Genomic DNA, 27,667 nt, shown 5'->3' with positions numbered 1-27,667 from the left:
TAATAATTAAATTGACCTTATTTTCTAACATTTTACTGTCAACCCCTCCTATCTAAAATTATGTTACTTTGGTTAAGCATAAGTGCTAGACTTCCAGAATTCCTGTTTCAGAATCATTGCATCGTATTTAATACATTTATTTGACCATCTTTATGCTGAATTATCATTTCTGGACTCTACACTTGTGACTGCAAGTAAAAAGAAAAACCTCTTGACGTTGACGCATGCGCATGATCACTTGATCATAACAGAATGTTCTGGTTCGTAAGCGGAAGTACCGTCTTTAGCGGCCACAAGGGGTCGCAACTCTCAACCACAGCAGAAGACCACAGCAGACACAGCGACTGGGGCGTCGAGAAGGGAGCCAGCGGCCCTTTGGCTGAGCGTATCTGGATTTAAGGCAAAAGAGGTGTCGTTAGTGGAAAAAAAATGACCAGTAGGTAGCGATATGTATATCTGCTTTAACATGCTGTATATATTCCCGACTGCGTGTGGTCTTTATTTGTAGCTCCTAAACAAAGCCAGTCTAGCTTCTGTGTCAGTAAATAGACGGAACCATCTAACGTTTTCGACAATGTTTGTGAAATAACAGTAGCACAATAACGATATCTACCACCTTTTGGTTCCCAGTTTATTGTCTCAGATTCCGGTACGTGTCGACTTGATGTGTTACGTAATCGGGTTTCATGTCGATATTAGTTTTCCGGGTGTTAGACGAAGCCGTGGCCTATAGCTAACGCATACTTCGGATTTTAAAAACGTCAGTAATCGCTCGTCATTTTTATTTTAAAAACAACAACAACAAAAGCTTAACAATACATTTTAGTATGTTGTATTATTTTTTATATATATGGTTTAGCTCGATGGTTGTAGTGGAAGATGATTTGCCACGTCGACTCCTACTACTACTGGCGTTTCATCTTGTCTCTATTGCTGCCTTTAGCGTTGGCTCCGTGTAAAACGCGTTAAAACACCAGAAAACACACACCCCTTTGGCTACTCTTATTTTTAGTCTGGAGAAGATTTTTTGTTTGTTTTTTTAGGCGTGTGAGGGGTGTGTCTCTATTAATGTGTTATTGTTTACCTTTGTTCTGCTTGTCTGGTGTCCCTGTGGTGCAGGAGGTAACCAACGTGAGCTTGCACGCCAGAAGCACGCAAAAAAACAAGGAGAAATGACGAAAGGGAAGAGGAACGATGATGGACTGTCTGCTGCTGCTCGGAAACAGAGGTAAACTCTTTATTTCATTGCATTCTTGCATAAGTTGTTATTTTGGCACAGGGGGTATCATTATGAATCCAATCAAGGCTGCAAAAAGTGAAATGTTTCTTTTGTCTGAAAAATGTTTTGTCTTGATTTCATCTCTTCTTCTTCAGGGATGCAGAAATAATGCAACAGAAGCAAAAAAAGGCCAATGAAGGGGGGAAGGAAGGTCCCAAGTCCAAGTGAAATATGAAGAGAAATATTCCTCTTGCTGTTTTGGGAACTTCAAAAGTTCAGCGTTCTTCCTGATAGTTAAGAGAATGGACCCGTCATTTTCATCCAGACTCAAGAATCCTGGATCCTACATTCTTCCCAATGGCAAATGACATTTGCTTGTTGGATTTGTTATTTTATATAATTAAAAGTAAGTCTCAGAGAGTTGGTGCTTATCCTACATTGGTGCTGCATGCAAATGGGCAGAAGAGGTTTAAAGAAAGACAAAGCTGAACAATTCTTGACTCGAAACATCCACTTGACAGTTGTGTATTTTTGTACAAAAGTGTCCCCTGATGGTCTCCAATAAAGTATGTGTTTTTAGTTGATGTTTTTGTGAGTTATTTTGCATAAAATCACATCTATAGTATTTTCCGCTACAGATGTGAATATAATCCAACACCATACTTAAGTCCCTTTTACAATGCCACATTGAAATGGAGGTGTTTATTTTTTTTCTTTAGTCTAAACTGCTAAAAAAGGAAAATGGGTTACATGCGTTGAAGTACATTATTTTTTTAAACAGGTAGCTGATATTGACCAAATAATTAAAATGTTCATTTTTATACAATTTTGTTTTATAAGTTACATTTTTTCATTTTGTCTATGTAATTATTCCAACCACCACTAGATGGAGACAGCCCCCTAAAATAGTTTGTGTTGTGCAATTCTCGTTTTTCTTTCAGAACTTTGTTTTTTACAATGTGGAAACGTGTTTTTTTTTCTGCAGTTTTACAAATTTGGTGCAATACTATGGGAAGACTCTTGTACAGCTTTACATCTCAAGCTACAATAACTTTTGCAAACAACTTCAGCAATTTATCCAACCGTCATTTCTGCCTATAGTTCAATTCAAGTTAACACCTTCAAACATATTTCCGCAGGAAGTGCAATTTGTGTGGGTTTTTTTCTCATTTTTTTTAGGTTTCTAACCCTAGATGTCGAGATCATGCATGTTTCCAAATAGCCACATTTTACCTGCTGTCAATTACCTTGATTTGATTATGGCTGTGTTCATTAAAACTGTACAATCTTTTAAAAAGGATTTTCATTTCTAGTGTACTTTACAGGACTTTGGACTTCCAAGTATGAAAAGTACCAGTTAAATAAAGATTGATTTATCAAATCCAGGTAAATAAGGTAAGCACAGTTAGCTGGAAAAAAAATCAAGATTGTTGATGTGGAGGACCAGGGCTAAACATGACTGAATATCACCTATTTTTCACAATTTATTGACACTTTTTTAAGTCAATCATATTGATTTAGCACATTCAATCTTACGGAAATATTTTTTACAGTCATTTATTTGAAGAGTTTATATATTTATTGGTAGAAAATGTAAACAAAATCCCCCAATATTTTATTGTGAAATTCTTGAGATTGTCTATTACCATCCAATGCACTTATTAGATCATTTTTCTTTTTTCAGGATGAAGGTCAAAAATCATGCTAGTTTGGGCGGCATGTTTTTTTGAAATGGGGCTCGGTTAGATGCTGAGTGCAAAGAAAAGCTGCTGACAGACTGTCTAATTATATTCAAGGGAGTCCTTCTCACTTGGAATACTTGCTGAAAGTGTTAAGATATGCACATGCTTACAAAAAAGGATTGTGCTTTATTCCCAATACTCAGGAAAGTTCATGTTACAGTTCACTAAACAGGGAAAACTGGCAGTAATGTGCTGCATCTAATTGACTTAATGTGGTAAATAAAGTGTAGAATTCAACCAATTAAAAATTCAAGGTCATTTGAAAAAATAAATCTGTCTTCAGTGACCTTTGTGTGCTTTTGCACCTTTGTAAGAAAAGATCAGCAGCAGGAAACCAGTAGAACTGACTCTATATACAGGCTTGACACTGTGTTATGTGTGAAATTAGAATGTCAACAGCCGGCAAACTTGTGGCTGCACGCAGGGACTCAAGTGGTATTTTCTGCAAATGTAATCTCAGGAAAGCACAGTCAGTTGCAACTCTGTGTTCATCCTTAGAGTGACAGAAAGATCTCTGTGAAAGATTTATGTCCCAAATCTTTGGTGCTTTTCTGCAGCAGGCAGCAACAAAAATGTAATGTTTCAGGCCCAAAGAGTCAGTCAGCCCACCTTTATACATCACTAATATGTTCTTTCTCTATTTTTAATTAAATATTTATGATTTGAAAAGGTTTATGTGTAATATGCGTGTTTTTAATCAGCAATACAATTAATACTAGACATCATATTGCATGCAAAACATAATAAAAATGATTTTAGTCAGCATATCACAAACTTCTAACTCACAGAAGGTGTGCTTTGAATTTGAGGACCTAAAGTCTTTTTCCTGAAAGTCAATATCTTGAATGAACCGTCATTTAACTGGTTTAAATCCTATCTGTCTGATAGGTATCAGTTCGTTAATGTAAATGGCCATTCCTCTCAGTGCACTCGAGTCAACTATGGAGTCCCACAGGGCTCAGTCTTGGGACCGATCCTGTTTACGCTTCATATGTTACCCCTAGGAAACATAATCAGGAAACACAGCATTAATTTTCATTGTTATGCCGACGATACGCAGTTGTATTTATCCATGAAGCCTGACCAGAATGACCAGATAGAGAAACTGAACGCCTGCATCAGTGACATCAAGACCTGGATGACAATTAATTACCTCCTCTTGAACCCAGAAAAAACTGAGGTCATTATACTTGGTCCTAAAAACCTCAGAGATGCTCTGTCTGCTCAGATAGTCTCCCTGGATGGTATAAGTATAGCCCCCAATTCCACAGTTAGAAACCTTGGGGTTTTACTTGACCAGGATTTATCATTTAAGGCTCACATATCTCAGGCATGTAGAACTGCCTTTTTTCACCTGCGGAATATTGCTAAGATCAGAAATATACTTTCTAAGAGTGATGCTGAAAAACTCATCCATGCATTTGTTACGTCGAGGCTGGATTACTGTAACTCCTTGTTAGCAGCGTGTCCTAAGAGTTCCTTAAGAAGTCTCCAGCTTGTTCAGAACGCAGCTGCTAGATTGTTAGCTGGAACCAGCAGAAGAGATCACATCACTCCTGTGTTGGTTTCGCTCCATTGGCTCCCAGTTGATTCTAGAATTAAGTTCAAGATCCTCCTGTTAACCTATAAGGCCTTACATGGAATGGCCCAGTCCTATATTAAGGACCTCATAGTCCCTTACCAACCAATCAGAACACTTCGCTCGCAAAATGCAGGACTGCTTGTGGTTCCTAGAATTAGTAAAAGTACGGTTGGAGGTAGAGCGTTTAGCCACCAAGCCCCTGTCTTATGGAATAAACTCCCAGCTCATGTAAGAGAGGCCGACTCAGTTTCTACATTCAAAGCTAGACTGAAAACATTCCTCTTTGGACAGGCTTATTGTCAGACTAGTTAGTATTCAGAGATTATTTAACTTAATGTTAGTTTGTTTAAATTAAACTTAATAATAACTATTTCTTTTAAAAGGCTGCTAGAAGTTGAAGCTGGGGTAACTATGGTACACTGGGGTTCTGTCCTCTTTCCTTTTTTACTTCTACCCTTCCTCTCCTCTATTCTTGATCATAATTTATCATTTAGTTCTCCATGCCTCTGTTTGGTGCAGTGCGATTCATGTATTGTCCCTCTTTTCCTCTCCCCTCCTGGGGAGTGGGAGTGCTTCCAGACTCCAGTTGGCTCATCCGTGCTCCAGTTCCTGACCGTTTACCTCGTCTCTGCTCCTGCTCCTACACCTGGCTGTGGTTCCTGTCTCCGGCTCGACTCGCGCCTTTGACTGTCCCGATAACCACGGCTGGATGAAGCTCGTCTGCTGGACTTTTATATATGTAGTTGTAGATTTAGATAAGTTAATTCTTCTCTAAGATTTCTGGTAAATCGCCTGTCCGTCCTGGGGGAGGATCCCTCCTTCATGTGGGCACCCCTGAGGTTTCTTCGTTTTTTCCGGAATCCGGTTTTTTGGGAGTTTTTCCTTACCGCGAAGGGGGGTCTAATGGCAGGGATGCCAGTATAGCTTAGTCAGTTTGTTAGTTCATTTTAGTATTTTTCTATTGAACTCTTTGTATTCGTGATCCTTTTGATTTCATGTTTTACTTCGAAGCCCATCGAGACGACTGTTGTTGTGATTTTGGGCTATACAAATAAAATTGAATTGAATTGAATTGAATTGATTAACTTTAATCATGATGAATACAATGCTTTCTTGTCATACAGTTTTCTTTAAAGCAAATAGTGGCCATTAATACATTACATTTTTTTTGTTTTATACCTGTCCTGTCCAGCAGCTTAGCAAACAGATAAAAGAGCTAAAGGCCTCTTGTGTTGGACAGATTTTAATTTTACAATAGGGGGTTATGAATCTTCAGAAACATGAGGGGTATAGTTATATAAACCCGTTCTGCAGTGAAGTCAAGTTTTGGAGCTTCTGTCTGGATTATTGGAAAATGGCAGACTTGTCAGATCACCAGTTACTTACAGCTGTTTTAACACATGTCAACAAATGATGACGTGCATAAATTAAGATTGTCCTTTAACAACAACTGTCACATTCATCATAGTGATGAATATAATCACAAAGCATCCTGCGTTATTACTCTACAGGGTAAAATCAGCGCAAATAAGTCAACAATACCTCATTTCTGCAGCCGCTCATTACAGTAAGAACTGCTGGGAGAAAGAATGTTGCAGAGCACAATGCCTTTTCACATCAGCTGTCTCACTACAAGCTGTAATTAGCCGAAGAAGCATCTGTGAGCGACTGCTGCTCACCAACAAAGCTTCAGCTTTGAAGGAAAACAAACCTGTCAATATCTGACAACAACCGTCTAAGTATTTTAATTTCAAATAGTTAATAACAATAGAAAAAGCTGGTAAAGATGGAGGCAATACACCGATTATAACTTCTTATTCAGTCTGACTTGTGACTGCAGGAAACTCACTTTTATATGAAAATGAAATTTGAATTTATTTTACATATTTGCAATACATATCTGTGTGAGTAGTTTATACTCTAATTAATATAATACAAATTGTAATGCAATAGAATACAAATTCAAATTGTTTTTAGGACACCAATGACCATAGAAATCTTTTTTAATCTATTGGTTAAAAAGGACTCTCACCTTCTTGTGTCAAAACATGTATTTTATTCATTTATCTTAAAAAATTAAAATAAAGTGCCTTTTTATGTACAATATAATAAAAACAACAGTCACAATCTCAATGATACGAAAAATACACTTCACAATGTTATTTGTACACACAACAAATAAAAAAGAAATCATGCAGGCAAGACCACATTTGTTTAATCAGTTATTCAGTCAACTACGCTTTTGGAGGTCAGGACTGTAAAGCAGTGCTGTCACCGCGTCACATGGTCGAGCCTGTCTGGAGCTGGACGCGTCGTGTCGCGCAGCACAAATGATTGAGTTACATCTGTTGTGCTGCTATTAAACTTCAGCTGAATCCTGAAAAGACAGAAATGTCAACTGAAAACTGTAAGGAGAAAATGATTTGTTGATGCACGTGTGGCTACATTCATATCCAGTACACAATGTTGCTGTAAGTGAGAGGTCCTCAAAATGATGCATCATTCACCCGAAGCCTTTGCTTTAAAGAGGGATGATGCAGGATTGTGAGCAGTTCCCAGTCTCATGTTCAGGTTAACCCTAGTTTGGGTCGTTCTGTTGATCATTTACTAACCTGTGCTGTGGAGTTGAGAGTGCCCACTGAATGCAGTTTATTCACCACAAGGCTAAAGGCAGAATGAATGAATACTTACTGTAAAAGCATTAAAGGTAATCAATCAAGCACCTCAATACAGGATAAAGAGTCAGTTTATGGTGTCAAATATCAGCCTTGGCAAAAGTGAAAGGATTTCATGAACAAAATAAAATGATTAATCTGCTGTGATATTAATGAACATTTTCAGAAATGTATTTGTTTAGAGAGGAGTTAGAAGCCTCAAAATTAATAATTTGGGGAAAAAAATGTGTACTCAAAGACAAATAAAATGAAATGGATAATTAATGCAAAATAAAGGGTTTACACTTTCGAGGAAAAACTAACAAACTGCCTGTCCTCATGCACTGAAATGTGGCTTCCTACTGATGAATATCCTTTAAACATTCATTTCAAATACAGAACAATACGATTCTTTCTTATCTTTAGGACTTTATAAAAGAAATGGCACTTTGGAATTTGCTTTTCTTCACTTCTTTTTTTCTAACTAAAAGGTGTTTGAATAACTAAAACAAGAACACTTTAAATTGCAATTAGTGCTTATAAAAAGAAAGTGAAACTTCTCATTCAGCTCTCTGGAACAAGCTGATGCAACTTGCTCCAAAAAGCCTGAAACCCAAAATATCAGAATGCTGTGCCTCTCCTGTTTTGACGTGCTTGATAAAAACCAGCCGTGATGCTGAGTCAAAGTGTGGTCAAAGATTTGCTGAAGTTGACGGGAAAGCAGAAAAAAAATATTATCTCAGCAGTGTTCACTCTTTACTTTCATGACTACTTCTACTACACATCTTGCACAAGGTCCCTTAAAACACAGTATTAATTACAGATTTGTATGTACACAGCAGAAACTCTGGAAAAATGTTAAACACTGACCACTATATGCTGTGCAAATACTTTGTCAACTTAGCCACATAGCATCTTGTCACCAGAGCTCTAAAATATTGATTTTGTGCGATACTGGATATATACTGTAGGTTAATTCGGTCAAAGCAGTGACGTCTGAATGTGTTTAAACCTTGTGCTATCCTAGGCACTTTAACATTGGTAGTTGGGTCATCTAGACCCACTAGACAGTGCGCTGAACCTTTTTTCTTCAATAATTTTTGATCTTCACTGGTGTCCATGAATTACATGAAATCTTTCCACCTTTATCCACCTTTGTCATGGTAGGGAGAACACGTTAATGTAAGGGTGGGGTCATCTAAGATAGCACAAGGGTTAAATGAAATCCCACCATTATTTTCCTGCGCTTCTGATAAAATCTGCTCGTTTCTGGTGAAAAACTTGATGACTAAAACGTGTCGGGAAAGGTTAACGTGGTCCATCTGCATTTTAAAGATGGACTTGAACTAAAATGAGCAAACATGTAACCCTGATTCATTGTGCTTTCAAATTAGCATCCCCTTGGCCCTCCAAACATAGCGAATGCCATGTCGATATGATCCTTTGGGGGTTCATGAGGGTTATGCAATTGGAGACAAACTTTTGACCTCCATCTTGCATCAACATGACTGTCGTTTTTTACATATCCAAAAAGCTTATTTGCACTTTTGTCTCATAAGCTGTCGCTTGAGCCAGTCGAGCTCAACCGTCTCTGAGTAGTTGCACTTGTACATGACAGGAAGAAGGCAGAAAGACAATCAGAATGTTGAAAACCGCATGGCATGTACAGTAAACATGCCATGCCCTTTGGCCCCAGTTCAGAATTTGTACATCAACATGACATTATTTTGCCTGAAACATTCTTTGCTGTGAGCTAACAGTCTTGAAAGAAGTTTCCAACTTTGAACATCACATTTATTTATTATTAGTGCCACATAATGCTCATCAAGACCCAAACCTGGGTCTATCGCCATGTGCTGTCTGACAGTAATTAATGCGAAACGAAAGCAGGAGATGCTCACAACAGGATGGTACTATTGCATTTAGTTAAGACAATTCAGTCGTTTCTTTTTTTGGCACAGTACACAAGATGACACAGATGTTACCCTGAATAAGACATGTGAAAGTCTCCATTTTTTCCACCCCCTGCAATTTTACCCAGTTTCTTTTTTGTGTTTATTTTGGAAAAGAAAAAGGTCCATCTGTGTCACAGTTCATTAACCCATCGTGGCACATGCAGGTTAATATCGTCGACAACACACACAGCGATTCAGTCAACGCTCATTTCTTGAAATGCAGCCGTCTCCAGAACGTTCCCTGCACTTCATCGTTTCACACTCAGGAGGCTAACGTCAGTGTTGAGGCCTTGGAGCATAATTACTGGTCACAGCCAGTGATCTGCTCTCATCCATCTTCCATCAGCAGGCTCTTGCATGTTCCCTCAATCTTCATCGTATTTTGTTTTCTGACATTTACGAGGCACAAATGTGCACTTGACCTGCATCCATTTTTTTCTCAATCATGATGAAGACGTGTTTGTTCACTTGAACTCCTGCCCAACACATACCTGCAACTCGGCTCTAGTGTGCATAAAACAGAAGTCACCTTCTGCAGGAATTGTGCAAGATACTCCTACTCAGAGTGGGGGAACTAGTAATACCTTGGATTATTTCTTGTCTTGTGCTATAATTGTAAAAAATCTAAAATGGATGATTTATTGACGTAAAGAGAAAATGTTATAAGAGAGATGCTTCCTGTATTTATTCATTCTTTCCAGCCCTTGATCACACAAACACACACGTTGTTAGTTGCTTTCATGATGAAGATGGTTGGATTTATTCCTGGAAGTTGTGATGGTTTGTAATCCAGGCTGACACTGAAGTTTTGTGATTCCTCCTGTTCCTGCCTCAGTAGGACTGAACTCTGGCTTCTAGTGGAAATGATTTGAGGAAATGACCTTCAGACCATCACAGAGCTGAGATGACCAGAAAAAAGCAAATGCAGGATGCGAGGGTGTGCCCTCCTCAGCCTGGTGGTCTGTTCCCTCCATGGAGGTGCATGGTGTGCTGTTTAGTCATTGCCTTGCTCTCATACAATTGAGTCTTTGATCTCCGAGCCCAGCCTGACTCTGGGCCGAGGGCAGGTTGGGGAGTATTCCACGTGGCTCTCTTTCAGGTTTAGCGGCCGCCTGTCTGAGGACTCTGAGAAGCTCTTGCTGTTGTCTGGAGAGGACTCGTGCGTGGGCGTGCTGCAGATGTAGTTGTCGTTTAAAGTCTGGTAGCCCTTGTGATCCGATGTAGAAACAGGGATGGTGTTCCCGTTGAGGGGTAAGCTCTCTGTAGGCTTTCCCACTATCCTCGGCTTCTTCTGCTGCATGTTGGGGCACTCGCCCTGCTTCAGCATGGACTTCATATGATCCCGATTCCTGTAGACGACGCACAAGGAGAACAAGACCAGGAAGAAAGCCAAGAGAGCGCACACCACGATCAGCTCATTCCAGTAGGTCTTTGCATGGACCTGCTCAGACCGAGACTCGCCGGGCAGGATGATGGTTTCCTCCCGGGCAAAGTGGGGCGTACGCGAGTGACTCAAGGGCGTTGTGCTTTCTTGGCGAGGCTCTGCGATCACGCAGTAGTTGGCCAAAAGTTGACGGAAACCTTCTTCCTCTGACCAGCACTCATAGGTCTCCATCTTCTCGGACTGAGCAACAACTACCAGGTTTCCCTCAGGGGTTGCATAAAACAGCTGGCTGGCGCTGTCGCCGTAACGCCACCTCCGCTGCGCCAAATTGGAACGCAGCTTACAGGGCAGGACTCTGAAGGTATTTGCTGGAACTGTAACCAGCTTGCAACGAGAACCTCCTGTAAAAACAAGAAAACGGGTTTTTAGGTCTATGAAGAACAAATTTAAAAAGAAGAAAATAATTCAAATGGTAAAAGTTTTGTATTCGCGCAGAACTGATAAACAAAGTTTACCAAAAAAAAAAAATGGAATAAAAAAACCAAAACAGATTTCTGGGATGTGCTAATAATAGCTACAAAGATTATACTATCAATAAACAAAAATAAATAAATCTAAAAGAAGAAATTACTGTTCTTCATTGCTGTATTTCACTCTACATACCCGATGGCATCTTTTTTTTTAAATGTTTTTTCATCAAAGTTCACTTTTAATTAGCGAAAAGCCTCCAAAGTACAGCAGTATTCTGGAATGAAGTTTGGATTGGAGTTTGCTCCGCAGAAGAGAAGCTTTGTTAGTTCCAAACAACTTCTCAACTCTTTAAAAAAGTATTGTGCTGTTCACAATAATCAGAAATCAAGCTTTGTGTGTTTGTCTTTTGTCTGTGCCAAACTGTGGTGAGGTTTTCAATCAAACTACACCCCAGTTTATTGAAAAGTCAGCTACAAGCTCTTGAAAACTTTGGCTCCATTAAAGATATTGAATGTAAAAAGACGGTTTCTCTTCATAAAGAAGCAAGCACAATTTCCCCCTAAATACAGAAACATAAATTATTTACTAAAAAAGGGCTTTGTTCATTTTTCAAAGATGTCATGTTTCTTTGAGGTTAAGTATGTGTTTTGAGAGCCAGAATTGAGCTGCAGTGCTACAGTTAGAGAGCATGTGCAGATGGGAGGACACTCACGGGAAGCTGCTGGCCTGAATGATCTGGGGCTGGGAACAGTCTTGTTACAAATGGCTGATGTGTCTGCCTCCTCCACGTCCTGCTGCCAATGGCTGAGACACAAAAACAACAGGGTGAGCAAGAGCAGCGGATGTGCAGGACACCTTATTTGGATTCACATTCTCTGTTATTCTATGGATTTGGTTCAGAAAGCTCCATCAGGACAACTCATCTGGCTTTAAAAATGGCTCTTTCAAACACATGACTGTAAACTGAAGCACTGAGGGAGAACTGACAGGAAAACAGTTTTTTTTTAAAACAAACATCTTAGGAAACAAGTGTAAAAATTCAGGTAAAAAAAAACGAGATTATTGTTTTCTGGAGGACAAAAATGGCTTCAGTTTTCACTGCATCTCCTAATGTAGGGTTCTTGGAGTTGCTTCTCTTGTCTTGGCGATTATGCAAAAACTGTTTTCTGACTGGTCCTATGGAGTGGGTGTGACTAAGGCCTGGTTCATATTTCAAAGTGATTTGTAATTGCTCAAGTCGGATTGGTCGCACAGCCATCGAAGTGGAATCACCCCGATCGCTGGAAAATGTAACACCTGCTGATTACATCATTCGTGACTGGAATTTTATATCCGTCGTGCAATTGCCTGATAATCACATCATTTAACCTGAATTTATTTCAAGCGATTAAAGTATGCAATCATGGAGCAAATTCTGTTCAGAAAAATATCTTCTCAACACTGCAGATGAGGAAAACTTATTTGAAGAAGTTAAGAAATAACTAAGTGCACATACAGACAGAGCAATAGAGAACTAGATAGAAAATACAGCGAGTTACTGGGAAGATGTATCTTGCCCCCGGTTTTTTATTTTGATTTATTTATATATTTTGCCTCTGTATTGCCCACTTGTGGTTAGTGGACAATGATACTACTTCGTCCTCTGCCTCCTCATGTACCATCATGTACCTGCATGTTCGCAGACACAGCAAGTGTATGATCAAGATGTCCTTAAAAATAAACGCCTGAGAAAATTGCATCGCTTGAAAAGTATAAATGCCACTCAGAAGTTCATTGCAGTTATCGCGGACAGTCAAAAGCAAAACCAGGCGTTGGTGTGAACTACACGCATTTGTAGATATAGCTGATCGCTGTGAAGGATAAACTGGGCTTTAAATAAAAGTGCAGTGCTGTTGAAGTTCGTTGTGAGATCTTGCGTTTATTTTTGGCTGAACAACAGCTGTTGTCAAAGAAGTATCATGAATTATCTGTGTCGACAATCTGCTTAAAGACATGTAAATGTTAATATTCTTGTTGCTGCACACGTGAAAATGTATTTGATAATATTACCTCATTCATATGCTTTATTTTCATATTTAGGTGTGGATGCAAACAACCATTTGGATTCTGTTGATCACTTCAGGGTACTTCAGCATACTTGCACTGCACCTCTCACCTGTCAGGTGGCGCCATTCGGACGTCTCGGCACAGCCGCCCAGTCCAGGCGCAGTAGGGATCTCTGGACAGCACACACTCTCCACAGCTCAGGTAGTTAGAGCAGTTAGCAACAGGAACCTCCACCAGCCCAGAGTACGAGGACACGAACAGCAGCCCCTGCAGATCGGGAGGAACATCTGAGCGTGAGCACAACCCACAAAGCCTGCAGGCTGAGGATTCTGGTCCAGTTTCAGAAACCATGCTGAAACAATTGCTTGAGACAACTGAAGAGTCTAATCTACACAAAAGAGCGGCCAGCTGTTTTCTGTCTTCAATCCAGCAAAGTAATTTGAACATCATGTGTTCAAAGACCACATTTCTTTCAAAGCGCTGTCTTTTCTGCATTTCCTTTTGCAGCTTTTCATGCCATAATGCGTTTAACACATGAACTTCCCCCAGCCATGTTGGGGTCATTTACACCCCCTCCCATCTTAAAGACGTTTTCAGGACAGCTTATCTGCTGGCATGTTAGAGACATCGTGTGGACTCAGTCCTTCACGTCTGTATTTGGAGCCAGGATGATGCTGATGGCAGTAATCTCAGACTTTATCAGAATGACGTAATCGCAGATAAGGTTGCAGCTCTGCTTTGGCCCAGAAACAAATCTTTATGTAATAAAGGAAGAAAAGGCAGTGGAAGTTTAGTGCTGGATAAAAACACCAAATGAAATAATAAACTCTCTCCCAGAGAGAGCTATAACTTGCAGGAAAAAGCAATAAGCCCAGGAGAGGAAAACATTGTTTCCATCTTATTAGTAGAGAATTAGAGCCAACCCAAAGCTTAATATAAACCCATAAAATAAGTAACTAATGGAAACATCCTTTTTGTTAAATTATTTTAATGAATTGAAGTATGAAATGAGAATATTTTACCCGTTGAGGATCTAGTTCGATGTGCTGCACAGGCTGAGGCTCCGCAAACAGAATCATCTCCTCAATGATGTGCATCTTATCATTAGCATTGATGGCCTTGTGGAGCTTTCCATCATCTAAAGAGTAAGAATATTAATTCATCAGGCCTTTTTTCTGCAGTGACTCTGTGTTCCTCATTTGTTAAATCCTTAAAAGGCCCCCGCACCTGTTCCGATGAAGAGCACATCGTATGCTCTTTCCATGCCCTGGATCTTGTGCACAGCAATCTGGGTGTAGTGCACGTTACGTTTGAGCAGGAGAGGAGAGCTTCGGATCACGCTGTCCATCAGGAAATGGTCCTTGACAAAGTTGAGCACTTTATCAGGCATGTCCAAAGACGACCTAATACCCAGCTGCCTGGCATGGTTGGTCACGCACTGTGAAGGAATAAATGAGATGAGAAGTCGCTCTAAAAACTCCCTGGATTAATGCAGGAAGTGCATTCAAGCATGAATTTATTCTGAAAAGTGAAATAGCTTCTTTTTTTTTTGCTTACTTGTTTATCGTTGAATTGCATTTTTAGAACAAAGTTGGGTGAGTTTCTGTGCTAATCAGTCATGACTTCCTGTGGTGCTTCAATTTCCATATTGAGCTCAGAAAAAACAGCTTTCAGTGTCTCTTCTCGCATAACTTTCTAAAAAACTTTTTTTGGCAACTTTAGTCTTCTTTTGCGCAAATGTGGACTCGCTGCTTGTTTTGACCACTAACTGCACAGTTTTTCCATTGTTTTGTGTTTCCTTTATTTCTCTTAAAGTCCCACTCCGTTCATCTTTTGACCTGTTCTAAAAATCCTTTAATTATGATGTTTTAAGCCATCTCGGACACAGTCTCTGCAGAGAGGCAGGAGTTCTTTAGGAATTCTCCTCAGTGATGTGGGCGGGACCGCTGGCGTTAAGCATCCCTGCCTCCTGCCACTGAGAGCTAGGAGCAGAGAGCAGGGAGCTCTTGGTCCATCCAGCGTATTTTCTACGCCACAAATTTGCCCTTTTTTTTTTAAACAGAATTTTTCTTCTAATCCTGATTCACAACAATTAAAATAAATAAATACTCAGAAATGCACTGGTGAGCTTAATTTACTTAATCTTTCACCATCAGAAAAATGCCAGAAGAACATTAAAAACACCAAAGGTACCATTTTTATTGGAGCGATTCTTTAAATGACAATGAAAATATTTAAAAATAAGGTCAAATGCAAAATACATGTCCTTGTTGACAAAACTTGTCAGAGTATTAGAATTGAAATGAGACTGGCGACCCTTAATCAGCTTGAAGGACTTTGACCTTGAAACATTAAATCTTGTGTCAGGCATAATAAAAATAAATCACAAAATGAAAGGGTGATTAGCCTGAAAGCATAGATTTAAAGTAGTTTATTCAAATTCATATGCTAATTTGTCTTAGTTTATTTGATTTGGTGCATAGAAATCAAGTAAATAAGCACAATTTAAGCAAATAATCAAGCAGAAACCTCAAATCAATGTTATGTTTGTGGACAAAGTTGGTATTGATTGAGGATGGAACATTAGTCTGAGCTGTTAGTCACAGGATGTTTCCCTCAAGACTCACCGCTCCGGGTCGTGGCTCTGGTACTTGGTGGTTATAGGTGTACCACTGCTGGGTCTCTCTGTTGACTTCCCGATAGCGGCCGCTGAAGGCTCTCTCAACCTGTGCCATGCTAAAAGCGCACACTGCAGAACTCCCTGAAGCCCCTTTGTACCTGCAACCAAAGAGAGAAAAAATGTTTGGAGCCCCAGCAGAACGCATTCACACCTTCAACTGCTTATAAAAAAAAAAAAAGTGGAAGGTGTGATAAAGAAATCGAAGTAAAAATTTCAATCCAAGTATTGGCAGAACCAGAATATGTCTTCATGAAAGAATGATTAAATTTGGACAATGAAGAATTCCGAATATTACAGGGACAGACACGACCAGAAGATCTTTAGAAGAATGATCACCAAACATTGCTATTTATTTATCCAAATCACTAAAAATAATTATTTAGTAAAAAGAAAAACATCTGCAAAGGTTTTGCGCAGAACAATGAAGACGACAAAAAACAATAAAGGCCAGATAACTTCCAAGACTTTGGAACGATCATTCACTTCAGGTTAGTCGGTCTTCCTCTATGTGCTTTTTTGTTCTTTTATTCCACTGGATTGTAAACTTATTCTATTTTATTGATTATGAACCGTCTGTGTCATAATAGTGCAACTTCAAAACAAATCCATGTACATATTGGTCGTTCTATGTGTTGTGGTAATGTTTTGTTTTTTGTTGGAGGCAGTTTAAGTTCTCCGTAAATAAAGTTGATATAGTCATAAAATTTGATCCAACTTTAAGCATAAAACCCTGATTTCTTAATCAGGTTACTTACAATTTGGCTACTCAGTAATCATCAAAGTTTCCAACTGTATTTTATTTTTCCAGTCTGATTATTTTAACATTTGAGACACCCAGGCGTTTTAGGAAATATCATTAAAGATTTTAAGCATTTTCTAGCAATCTACCGGTAGTCATTTTGTAAGACGCAGTTCTTCATAGGTCTTCATACTTTCTTCTTTCCACTTCTGACACCCATGGATGTCTCGATTTATTCTCGATTTGCTTCGTTTTTCTTCTCAATGTCTCCATTGCAGCAGAGAAGTAAAATACTTTTTTTCATGGTCATAAGCGTAGCTTCTTCCAGTCACGCAGCCGGGCCTTTGGACTTGTGTCTCTGCAGAAATGTGGTCGTTTTTTTTATGAACAACAAACGTATTTTCATTGCATCCACTTCCCTCTGAGCCAAGGGAAGAGCCTCTTGGAAAGACTAACTTCTTCTTTGCCTCTTGGCTGCTCCCTTTACGGGTCACCAGAGCGAATCATCTGCTTCCATTTGATCCTCTTGGCACGACTAACAATGGCTTCTTTTAGCGCAGTGAAAAAAACACCGTTGTTTTAGTAAATGAAACTGCTCTGAACTAACTGACAAAGTTTTTCCCAAGTTATGACTTCAAGTTTTTATTTGATAAAAGGAAAAAGGAATCTGATCCCCTCCAATCTTTCTTTAAAGAAATTCTTTTTTTTTTTTTTTTAACATATAATTGGTTCTTTTGTGTATTTTTTATATAACTAAATGGTTTTGTGACTTTTTTTTGCAGGCAGCACATTTCAACCAAGTCATGATTATAATCGCATGTAGGCGACATCGGTCAGAAATAACATTAAAAATCTTTTATGACCTCATCATCAAACTTCAAAGGAGCTTTATGTGAAATCTGCTTCATGGTTATAATGCAGGAACACATTCACAGCAACAAGACAAAGACAGAAGATGCTGTGTTTACAGTGATTTAACCGCTTGATGGCGTTTCTCTTTACCATTATGTGTGCGAGTTACATTTCTGACAAGATGTGAAATGGCTCACCACTGAGAGGTGAAGACACCGTAGAAGACGGTGCTCTCCCAGCTGTCTCCCACCGGCTTAAGAACAAACATGTCCTGGATGATGTTGAAGGGGAAGCCGTCATCAGGGAGGGAACACAGAAGCTGAGCCTTCAGGAAGGTGGTCCACTTCTTCTGCAGAACTCGCTCCCCGCCCTTATCACCCTAAAAAGGTATTCAGCATTTTTAAAATGATGTCCTTTTAAAAAAAAAACTAAATCTAAATGAGCCTGAGAGCTCACAATCGTTGCGTTTTGTCGGGGGGGGGGGGGGGGGTAGTAGTAGACGATTCAGTTTACGGAGTGGAAGCAGATACAGAGATGTGTTTTTCACACGCAGGTGATGCTGTGGCAGGAGTCTGGCAGCAGATGCCGAAGACTCCACTCTGCTGTGAATAAAGATTAAAGAGGCTGCAGCTGCAGAGAGAAAGGAGAACAGTGTGGCCTTCAGTTCAGCTTCTATCAGCCAGGACTCCCAGAAAACAACAGAGGGTAGGTTAAAAAAAAAAAAAAAACTTCCAGGAGTTCATGAACTAAGTTTTCAGTTTGCTGTCTGAAGGGATCATTGAGCACTAAAAATGAAAAATGATCCAATCTGCATGTTTTGTGAGACGCTGTAATAATGGTTTTCATAAATGTGTGCTTAAGATGACATTTTAACACAAATTATGTTTTTTGATCCAACAAGTTGACAATTGAAAACATTTAAACCATGTAAAAACTAAAAAGAAAATAAATAGTTGTTTGCAGCAATAATTCTAGGTACTTATCAAACAAAAAGATAAATTGAGAATGTGGTGGAACAACAGGAAATCAAAATGAGTCAGGTAAAAAAGCTATTCTTCATCCCATTCACACATATGCACATATGAAAAATGTGCAACAAAAGTCTGGATTGTAAAAGACACAAACATTTTTACTTATGGTGCAAAAGAGTCATTTAATCTATTGAAGATTAAAAAAAATGTAACAACCCCAAAGAAGGAAACCAAAAAAAATCTGTTTGAAATATTCCAGTCAATGCTGATAGGAGGTTTTTGTTGTTGTGATTTTTATGTCATAAGAAATGGCAGATTTTCTTGTATATCCACTCACCATTTAATGTAAAAACTTAAAATCGAAAAATGGGCCGGTAGAATATTTTACATTTTAGTCATCAATATAGATTAATGTAATACATGGCAGATGTTGCCCAATTTTTTGGGAGCACTTTTGGGAGGAAAAAGAGACTGTAAACACGCTGCAAAATAAATTATCTTTAGACAGAGCTGAAGGAATTCATTAATTAGGTTGCATTTCTCCTTCTGCCCTTTAGAGGGCGCTGTCAACACTATATTATGATGACATTGGTGACTGATGACCTCTTTAGACAAGATAACTTTGTGGATAAAACCCATGAAAAATGGAAATAATAAAAAAATAGAACTCTAGACAACTTAACAGCATAAACTTTGATGTCCATTCCCAAGAACTCTTTATGTGGTGATCATAAATTATATCTTTACATCACACATAATTTATGAAAAGGTAGCATCCTTAAAAGACAAAATGAAAGAAAGAAAGAAAGAAAGAAAACCAGCTATGCATTCATTAATAACCGGTAAAGTCAGTAGTTGATGCCAAAGGTGAGGTACCCTCGCCTCTTTCATCTCCTATAAACAGTTATCAGCTGACTTGCCAGGACCAGCAATCTTCAAAGGCTCTGTAAACACACTCCAAAGACATCGCTCTTGAATGTAACGAGCAGGAAAACACCGGAGGAGGAAGCAGGAGGAGGAGGAGCAGGACAAAAACAAGTGGCTTTGCCCAGTCTGAAGATCGTTTCCCCGTCTGAGATCCAAACCATCTCCTCAACACCTCTAAGAACAACTCTGAACGACAGCCAAAGCAGCGGACCTTCTTTGAGACCAACCAAAAAAACTCCCCTTTCAGTGAACAATTATGCTGCTGAGTGAGCTGAACCTTTTTGGGTCTGATGCAGGATCTGAGGGCTGTGCTTGTAGCCAGGAGAGCACATTCCAGCTCCCTCAGCTGTCCTCGGCTGTTGTTGCCGTGCTTCACAGCGCCGGCTTGTAGTTTTAGTCGCTTCAGCCGCTTCAATCTGGTGGCCGCACTCTAAAAACAGGATCCAAGCCGTACTTCTCACACTTCTAATCACACTCAAGATTCTTCATGTTTGTCAATGTCAGGAGTGGTGGAGAGTTAAGGAAAAGGCTGCTGCACAGAGTTCATAATCTGCCTGCTTTCCACAGACCTTCAGGGAGCACACCTGAATAAACACCAGAAAGAGGGAGTGGAAGAAGGGAGGGGGCGGATAGCAAAGGAGGGAAAAAAACAACTCAGAAGCAGGTTTGTTTAGCAGATGGAAAAAAAAAACAAAATAAAAAAAAACAGTTTAAATTTTAGTTAAAAAAGGAACCTAAGAGTTTTTTATCCATCTTAAATGTGTTATCTCTCGGAGCATCTGCCAAGACAAAGCTAAACATCCCAGAGGGTTCAGATGTGAAATAAAACCACGCTCCGACACGGACTCTACCCAGTACACATACAAAAATGGGAGTGCACATTTTCTGTCACAAAAATGTGTTCAATCTGGGGCTTGCTAGCAGGAAAGAGTTGATAAAAACAGCTTGCTAATGACAGAACTGATGAAGCAGCAAAGCCTCTTGTAGATAAACTTTTAACATCCAGTTGCCCTATGGAAACAGAATCCCATGGTCAAATATATGATTATTGTGATATAGCAGAACTTTTTCACTATCAGCAGTTGTATGGAAAGTGGAGAACAGGGAGAACTGCAGGAACATATCAAGTAGGAGCTTTAAGTCCATCTTTTGATCCACTTTAAAAGTGTTCCCAGTGGACTTTTAATTATAATTGTCATTTTTAGCAAAAATCCAAAAGCCAGTGTCATTTTCTAACAGTTTCTGCAGAGTGGCAGGAGTTCATTAAAAATTTGCCTCTGAGTTGTGGGCGGGACTGAACGGCACAGAGCAACCCCACCACCCTTCCCTTCCCTTCCCTTTTGCTTAGAACTCAGAGCAGGGAGCTTGTGGTCCAGCCAACATGTTTTCATCATCAGAACTAAGCTCTTTTCATCTGCTCCTTATTCACATCAAATTGAATATGAAAAATAAAAGATAAAATCAAAATGTTAGCTTACTTTTCTTTTTATATGCCCCCCATCATCAGAAAAATGCTACAAGAACACGATAAAAACATCAAAAACTCAATTTTCATCAAAGGGGGTCTTTAACACTTTATTGTGCTTTCACATAAAGAAATTTTTGTAGTAGTAACTGAAAAATAAATGTAGTTTTTTAAGGTTGGTCGTTATCCTCCCCCCTCCCCCACTACCACCGGCTGGATGGCAAAGAAAATGCAGCATCACCAGAACAGGACTTGAAAAGACAGGAGACAGGAAAAAGTGAGCTGTTGCATTCCAGTAAAAGAAACGGGGCTGGTCTGCCTCTGATGCACACCTAAACTGCATAATCTGTGAGCCGTTCTGTCAATGATTTCCATATATAGACCCCAGGAGGTGCTCTGCTGACTGCAAGAGGTGCCGCAGCGCTCAGCGCCAGAGCCGTTCAGGACCAAGTCATTAAGCTGTCACTAGAGATTACATGCAGTCACTGCGATTACTCACATTACTGCCTCTGTGAACAAGAGGCATCAGGGGAGAAAGGCCGAGTGCACCACAGTTTCTCAAGTCTTTTAATTGATCTGATGACCAGTGAAAAAGGACAGAGTCGGCAACAGATCGTCCAGGTTGATCAACTAAACTAAAACCTCAGACTGGGGTGGGGGTGGGGGTGGGGTGGGGGGGGGGGGGGCGACCTCTGTATCTGCCTGAGTTTGCATGCTTTGACTGCAAAATAAAAAATAAAAAAAAGGGCAGAGGAAAAAGCATTTCATTTCGCAGTGAAGCACCCTTGAATACTAATAACGGCTGCAAAGCTCAAAGGGTTGGGGGAGAAAGGGAAAGAGCTGGTGGGATGGACGACTGCAGCTGACATTGTGAGCCGAGATGGAAGGAGAGGGGGAGTATGACATTGCAGAGAAACAGGAGGCAGGCCAGGGAGGGGAGGTGATGATTCAGACAGGGGGGGGGGACACAAAATCTGTTTAAAATAAGTTTGTGCAGACGAACAGAGAAAGCTTTAGCACAGCTGAAACGTTTTTTTCCATTGCATCCCTGGGCTTGTCTTCAGCTAGGTTCGTTATCAAATGCACTTTGACGTGGGTGCGTCCTGCCTTGTTCAGACGCAGTCATACAAGGATTAGGAAAAGGAAGTTCAATCGCTGCTGCTTGAAGCAAACACCCAACCTTTAATTTCACATGTCTTACCTTGCACACGCGGGCGATCCTAGACACAATGGTGTTGTCAAAGAAGTCGAATTCCTTCCCTGCCTCGCTAAAGAAGAAGTAAATCTTGTCGTCGTCGCTCACAGGGTTACCTACGGGCTGACTTTCCTCGATGTAAGATGACCCGACAAAGATTGGATCTGGAAAAAAAGAGAAAACCAAAAAAAGTGAACTATGCATGCATTTTCATACCAAAAATGTGATTTGCCATCTGTTTGATTATGAAGTGATTGGAAAAAGTGAAGGAGGGAGCTGGCTGCAGACAAGATGACGCCTGACATCATCAGCCGAAAGTGGAAATTATAAAACTCAACCTAATCTTAGCTGTGACCCTAATACAAAAAGTGTTCAGAATTGTAGAAAAAGCTGTTATGAAAACATAAAATGGGAACAAACATAACTGTTAGAGTTGCCAGTTTAAATAAAGGTGTTTTTTTTCAAGCGATATGGGGCCGTCTTTGCTTTCGCCTCAGTCATGATCGCCACTATGTGGAGCTACTGTCATCTACTGCTCTCAGAGGATCAGAAATCTGATGGTTTACCTTGCAACCATTTTAAAGAGTTTTCAGTTTTCAGCGAAGTTCCCTGACCCAAACTTTTGAAAATGACTGGCTCGTTCCCTTGGAAGTTGCTGGCAGTGCCGGTGTACAGCTCCCCATCTGGAAAGACAGAAAGGATTAAAGTTAAAGTGGATTTTAATATTTAAAAAAAAAATCTGTCAGAAGTCTATTGCACAAGATGACTTATTTAAGACTTAAAGATGAGCTTAGGTATCTGTAAGCTCAAGTCATTAATTCCAAGTGCGTGCACTTCTACGTACCCACAATGATGGCAGTGGATTTGTACTCTGGGTTGAAAGGGCAACGACTGCGCCCGTCGTCCATCGTCACCTCCCCCGCCTCGTCCCGCTCCAGTGTAAAAGTTGACGTGTTCTGGAGACAAACAGCAAGCGTCCCTCAGGCACAGTCCAATTAAAACTCTGCTTGCAGTGAACAAGTAGGCCAAAGTCAAGCAGCACCACCGGACCTTCCTATCAACATTTAAATACTCAAGGTTTTGATCTTATGCACTTTTGGACACTTTTAAACAATCTCTTATGATATACTAGTCTTTAAAAATAAATACAAATCTTTCATTTTTTTTAAACAATTCTGCTACCATTTTTTGATTTGGAGGATAAAATCCTAAATGCCTTAATGGTATCAACTATTTCCAAGACAAAAGTAAATGCAACTGTCTTATTAGCTCGACTTTGATGCTTTTTAGACCAACACTCAGTTTAAACACACAAGTCACTGAGCTTCACTGAACACTAAAATGTTTTAGGAGTTTTGCAGAATTAGATCACTTGATCCCTCATTTACAGTCCCATTTGTACAAATGCTCACTCTTTTGCCTTAATCTCCCTCTCTAAATAGTCCCTGGATGTTATATTTACTAATACAGGATAATCCATCAAGCAGCTGTTTTAAAAGATGTTTCTCAAATGAACCCCATTATAATTTTATGTTTTGAATCTAGACATTAGGAATTGGTGTAGCCAGATATATGATATTTTGGAGAATGGAAATGAAAGTTTATATGAACAATCTTCAGTTTACTGGGATGGTCCAAATGCCAGAAATTTAAAAAGGAAAATAGTTTAATGCTGTAATCTTTTCAAAAGTCAGGAATTAAAACAAAGAAAACATCTTTAAAGATAGTTCTGTAGTTTTACTCATTAACTAATCTGATCGTTTTGGTGACATTGTTTAGATAATTGTGTTGCAAAAAAAAAAAAAAAAAATCTTCACAAAATTATTTTTGTGTTAGCTTTTGTAACTTGTCAGATTTTTTCAAGAAACTGGATTTGTATTTCAAACTGGACTTTCCTGCTGTTCCCCAGAGAGTCAGCTGTCTTTAAAATGATGCCTAGATGTGGATAAACAAACAAACTCTGGGTTATCTCACATGTAAGTCAATCCTGATGTGATGTGCTACAGTGTAAATGCACACAGACTCTCCAGCCGTCCAGAAGCACACATAAACCAAAGTAAAAACAAGCAGGTCTGTGAATTTCAAGTGAGGAAAAAAAAAAACTCACACTTAAAAATCTAAAACAAATAAAAAGAATAGAAAATGTTTCATCTATAAATATACAGCCAGAAAGTAATAATTAAAATTTAGAAATGTAGGCCTTTCTGACACCCAAGGACACAAGACAACATTCAAAATAACATTAAATACACAAAGTCAGACAAATTCAGAAACAAACAGGTTGAACTGAGACACGTTGTGGCTACAGACTAAGGGCATGTTTAGGCAGATAAGTGAGGACTTGAAAACAGTCCTTAATTAGATCAATCATGTAGGGGGTTTATGGCCAACGAAGTGTGCATTAGATCGCTTTTTTACAAAAAGCAGATTGTGCTACATGTTGCAGTGCGTTGTCACAGTGACACAACAACCCACCGCTTAGTTGACTGAGCCAGCACCGACCTCGACCGCAGCAGCAAAGGAAAACGATATACATGCTGATCGTCACGATGGGTTAAATAAAGCATCAGTTCACAGAGAAAGTTCACCTTTTACTGCTCGTTTTTGTCCAAGTGATGAAGCAAAAGTTTGTTTTAAAGAATCCAGCGCAGTGATATAGAACATCTAAGCTATGTGACCAGAACTTCTTTTTTAGGTGTGCTTTATCACTTTTGATAAACGCTTTTTAATCCACACTCAGCAGCCAATCAGAATTGAGTATTCACCCGGACCACGGTATAATTCAGAAGCAATGTACGACAACTGGTTTTCTTCTCCATGATTTGTTTTCTCTCCTCAGAGCTGTTCTGTGTGATTTTTTCTGTAGTCAGAATTTTTATCTGTAAAAAAAAAACATATAAAGTGTGACTTTTTCCTGCATTCCACTCCAATGTGATTCCAGGTCACGGAACTGTCCTGGTGTTAAGAACTAGTGTTGGAAGATGAGCAGCATCAGTACTGTAGGTCAGTTACAGCATTCTTATTCTCACTGTTCAGCTTGTTCATGACCTACAGCTGTCTAGTGCTGCTCCTGGCAGACTATTTTCTTTCAAATGAGTCACTGATGCCCGTCTGTGATGAGCCATGCTCTTTTAAAAGCTCACTGGAAGTAGGGTTGTGCCGATGGACGATATCATCGTCCATCGTGATGGGTGACTGACATCCCGATGGAGAGACCACCATCGTGATGCCACGCCCCCGCCACGTTGCGCGTCGACACCATAAGCCGCGGTTACATGTACAAAATATCTTGATGGGATCAATGGTCGGATTAGAATCCAACCGTGTAGATGGGCCCAGAAAAATGTTTTCAGAATATAAAAACGTTCACTAAGGTCACACTTTCCGTCGGAATAAATCATTCGCACATGCGCAGTATTCGCACATGCGCAGTTTGAAAACCGGAAGGGGATACAACTTCCGCCGAGCGGCTTTTTTTCCAAACTTTATTGAATGTAACAATTCAATACAAAACGATAACAGCACCGAGCGGCTATATATATTGACATGTCAGCTCGGTAAAATACGAGATGATCTTCTAAACGTGCTTTTAATAATGTTACGGTTATTATCAAACACCTGTTCGCTCATCATTTGAATTTTAATCCGTGTGGTCAGTGCTTTTTCTGAACGGAGCCAGGATTAGCAGTATGCTAACACGGGCTAACAACATCAGCTTTGGGTGGTGCTGCACGTAAACATGTAAGAATAACATCAGCCTTTATTTAGTCGGGACACGACTGGAAACACAAATCCACGTGATTGTTTGAATGTTTTCTAAGGACTGAGCGACATTTCTGCTTTGATGCTCAAACCGCTGTGTGTGCTGACGATCCGAGCTGTGCTCAGACACACGTTTAGACCCGGTTCTGAGTTCGGTTGCTTGTACCCCTAGAGCTGCGGAACGGATCGCAGTCTTAAATCTCCCACACATACCGCTCATGTACCCCCCCCCCCCCCCCCCCTTCCCATCAAACACAAAGCTTTAAGTCCGCGCTCCGCCGGTCCACTTCACTAATTAAGTGCGGGAGCGACTACACTAATTTTCTATCTTGCTTGTTACTTTTTCTGTTAAAGTCACTTCCCTCAGTTTATACTGGATCATCGCGGATTAACCATTACTTGGGAAATAAAATGAAAAAAGCAAAATAACGAATAGCAGTTATATAAGAACGAAAAATGTAAAAATACCCCCCCCCCCCCCCATGTGGTTACAGTTTGTAACCACATGCTGATAAGTACGTGTGAACTGTAGAAATGTTTAATGATAAAGAAATGCAAACAGAAGTTATTGCAATAAATCAGCTTCAGTAGCCATGGAGGGGGAGGAATGGACTGACCTTTGATTTCTGAAAAATCCTTGTAATGCTTCCGCACTGCAGAAGTTTGTTTTAACTCATGTCTGTCATTTCGATTGTTTGGTGCAACAGTGTCCTGTTACATTCACAAACCATCGGACACTGTTTTGAAAAAAGCTTAAAAAAATGAAACGTTTATCATTGTTAATTTTATGCATCTCCCAGGTCGGTTTTTAGGAACACTAGCGCTCACAGACGCACACGCAGAGGCGGGGCTTTCTGTCAACAGGACGAGGGCTCGCACAGACTGGCAGGACTCAGACTTGCCCGGAATCCCGGCTCAGGGTTCTGTTTAAGTCACTTTAAGTCTGAGAAATCCTGCGGTTTAGAATGACTCTGACGTCAAAGTGGAGTAGGGAACGTCCTGCTCTAAACTGAGCAGTCTCCAAACCCAACTCTCTCCCCATGAGAGAAAATCAATGTGAACTTTTGAGACAGTTACAACCTTTGTAAATATGCTCATCTCCTAGATCAACAGATTTCTCTCTCTCGAAAGCACAAAGCTCGCCGACCCCCTGTTGACTCATCTGACTAAAGAGTCTCGGCAGGATTTAGTTCCACTTGGATAACAACAGATCCAACACACACTCGAGGGAATTAAGAGATTGACTGCAAAAAAGTATCAAGACTCAAATGTCTCTTTGTGGGAGGAAGAAAAAAAAAACCTTCTGTTTAATAACGGGAGGAAAATCAGCCCTAGCATGAGAACAATTGAGAGGTCATTACTTACTATGTAGGCGCAGACAGGACTGAAGGCGTAGGTGCCACACACATAGAGATGAGTGCTGTTCAGCCGCAGGAGAATTTTTATATAATTGAGGCAATCAGTCTGAAAGGGAACAAGTGGAGAACGCCAGGTCCGTGAAAAAGGATAGAACAGGTTATACATTCTTGATAGCATCTTTAAAAAATGTGAAAAATCTGTGTTGTTTGACAGAAGCGATTGGAAAAGTATCTCCCTTTCTTCAAGCATGGGTGGGAAAACCTCCCAGCATCACACTGCAGCTGCCTGGAGAGCTTTTTGTAATACACAGACAGGAGTTGTACACTGCAGCTCATGGATTACCGAAGCTTGTCGCCCAGGGATACAACAGCTGGCATGACAACGAGGTAACTGACAGCCAGAGGAAGAAAGAGCGGTTCCCCAGAGAACCTGCACACTTGATGCATTTATTTGCAACTGGTGGAGAGCTTTATCAGCACACAGCTCTCTGCTGGAGACTTTCATTAGTTTGGCATACAAGATAATGAATGCAGAAAAAACGTCTCACCTCGAGATTTTTGCCTTTAAAGCTGCACTCTTCTCGTTTCTCTGTAGGAGTGGCCCATGTCAGCTGAGGACGGGGGAAAAAAACGATTTTTAAACGCTCATAAAGCAGATCAAGTCT

At 40.0% G+C, this 27,667-nt stretch overlaps 2 protein-coding genes across 4 annotated transcripts in view; one reads left to right on the top strand and one right to left on the bottom strand.

Moving 5' to 3' along the window:
* Positions 1–297: 297 nt before the first annotated feature.
* Positions 298–1,803, top strand: serf2 (small EDRK-rich factor 2). The gene is made up of 3 exons (XM_004067287.2): positions 298–436; positions 1,120–1,228; positions 1,375–1,803. Exons 1-3 carry the CDS (start codon positions 430–432, stop codon positions 1,445–1,447), a joined length of 189 nt encoding a protein of 62 aa, XP_004067335.1. The 5' UTR covers positions 298–429; the 3' UTR covers positions 1,448–1,803.
* Positions 1,804–6,579: 4,776 nt separating this feature from the next.
* The window catches only part of LOC101166949 (semaphorin-4B), a 59,733-nt gene continuing 38,645 nt past the window's right edge, over positions 6,580–27,667 (bottom strand). For all 3 annotated transcript variants that reach the window (XM_020699981.2, XM_020699982.2, XM_011492886.3), the window contains exons 4-15: positions 27,551–27,613; positions 27,010–27,108; positions 22,727–22,838; positions 22,449–22,565; positions 21,889–22,046; positions 17,522–17,703; positions 15,681–15,831; positions 14,281–14,491; positions 14,076–14,191; positions 13,163–13,320; positions 11,720–11,811; positions 6,580–10,937 (exon numbers count right to left, since the gene is read on the bottom strand). In XM_020699981.2, the coding sequence (XP_020555640.1) occupies positions 10,165–10,937; positions 11,720–11,811; positions 13,163–13,320; positions 14,076–14,191; positions 14,281–14,491; positions 15,681–15,831; positions 17,522–17,703; positions 21,889–22,046; positions 22,449–22,565; positions 22,727–22,838; positions 27,010–27,108; positions 27,551–27,613 (2,232 nt within the window). In that variant the 3' untranslated portion in view covers positions 6,580–10,164. The remainder of the gene's footprint in view (positions 10,938–11,719; positions 11,812–13,162; positions 13,321–14,075; positions 14,192–14,280; positions 14,492–15,680; positions 15,832–17,521; positions 17,704–21,888; positions 22,047–22,448; positions 22,566–22,726; positions 22,839–27,009; positions 27,109–27,550; positions 27,614–27,667) is intronic.

This window comes from Oryzias latipes, chromosome 3 (assembly GCF_002234675.1).
Source record: "Oryzias latipes chromosome 3, ASM223467v1".
NCBI lineage: Eukaryota > Metazoa > Chordata > Actinopteri > Beloniformes > Adrianichthyidae > Oryzias > Oryzias latipes.
This window is presented reverse-complemented; position numbering and strand designations above follow the sequence as displayed.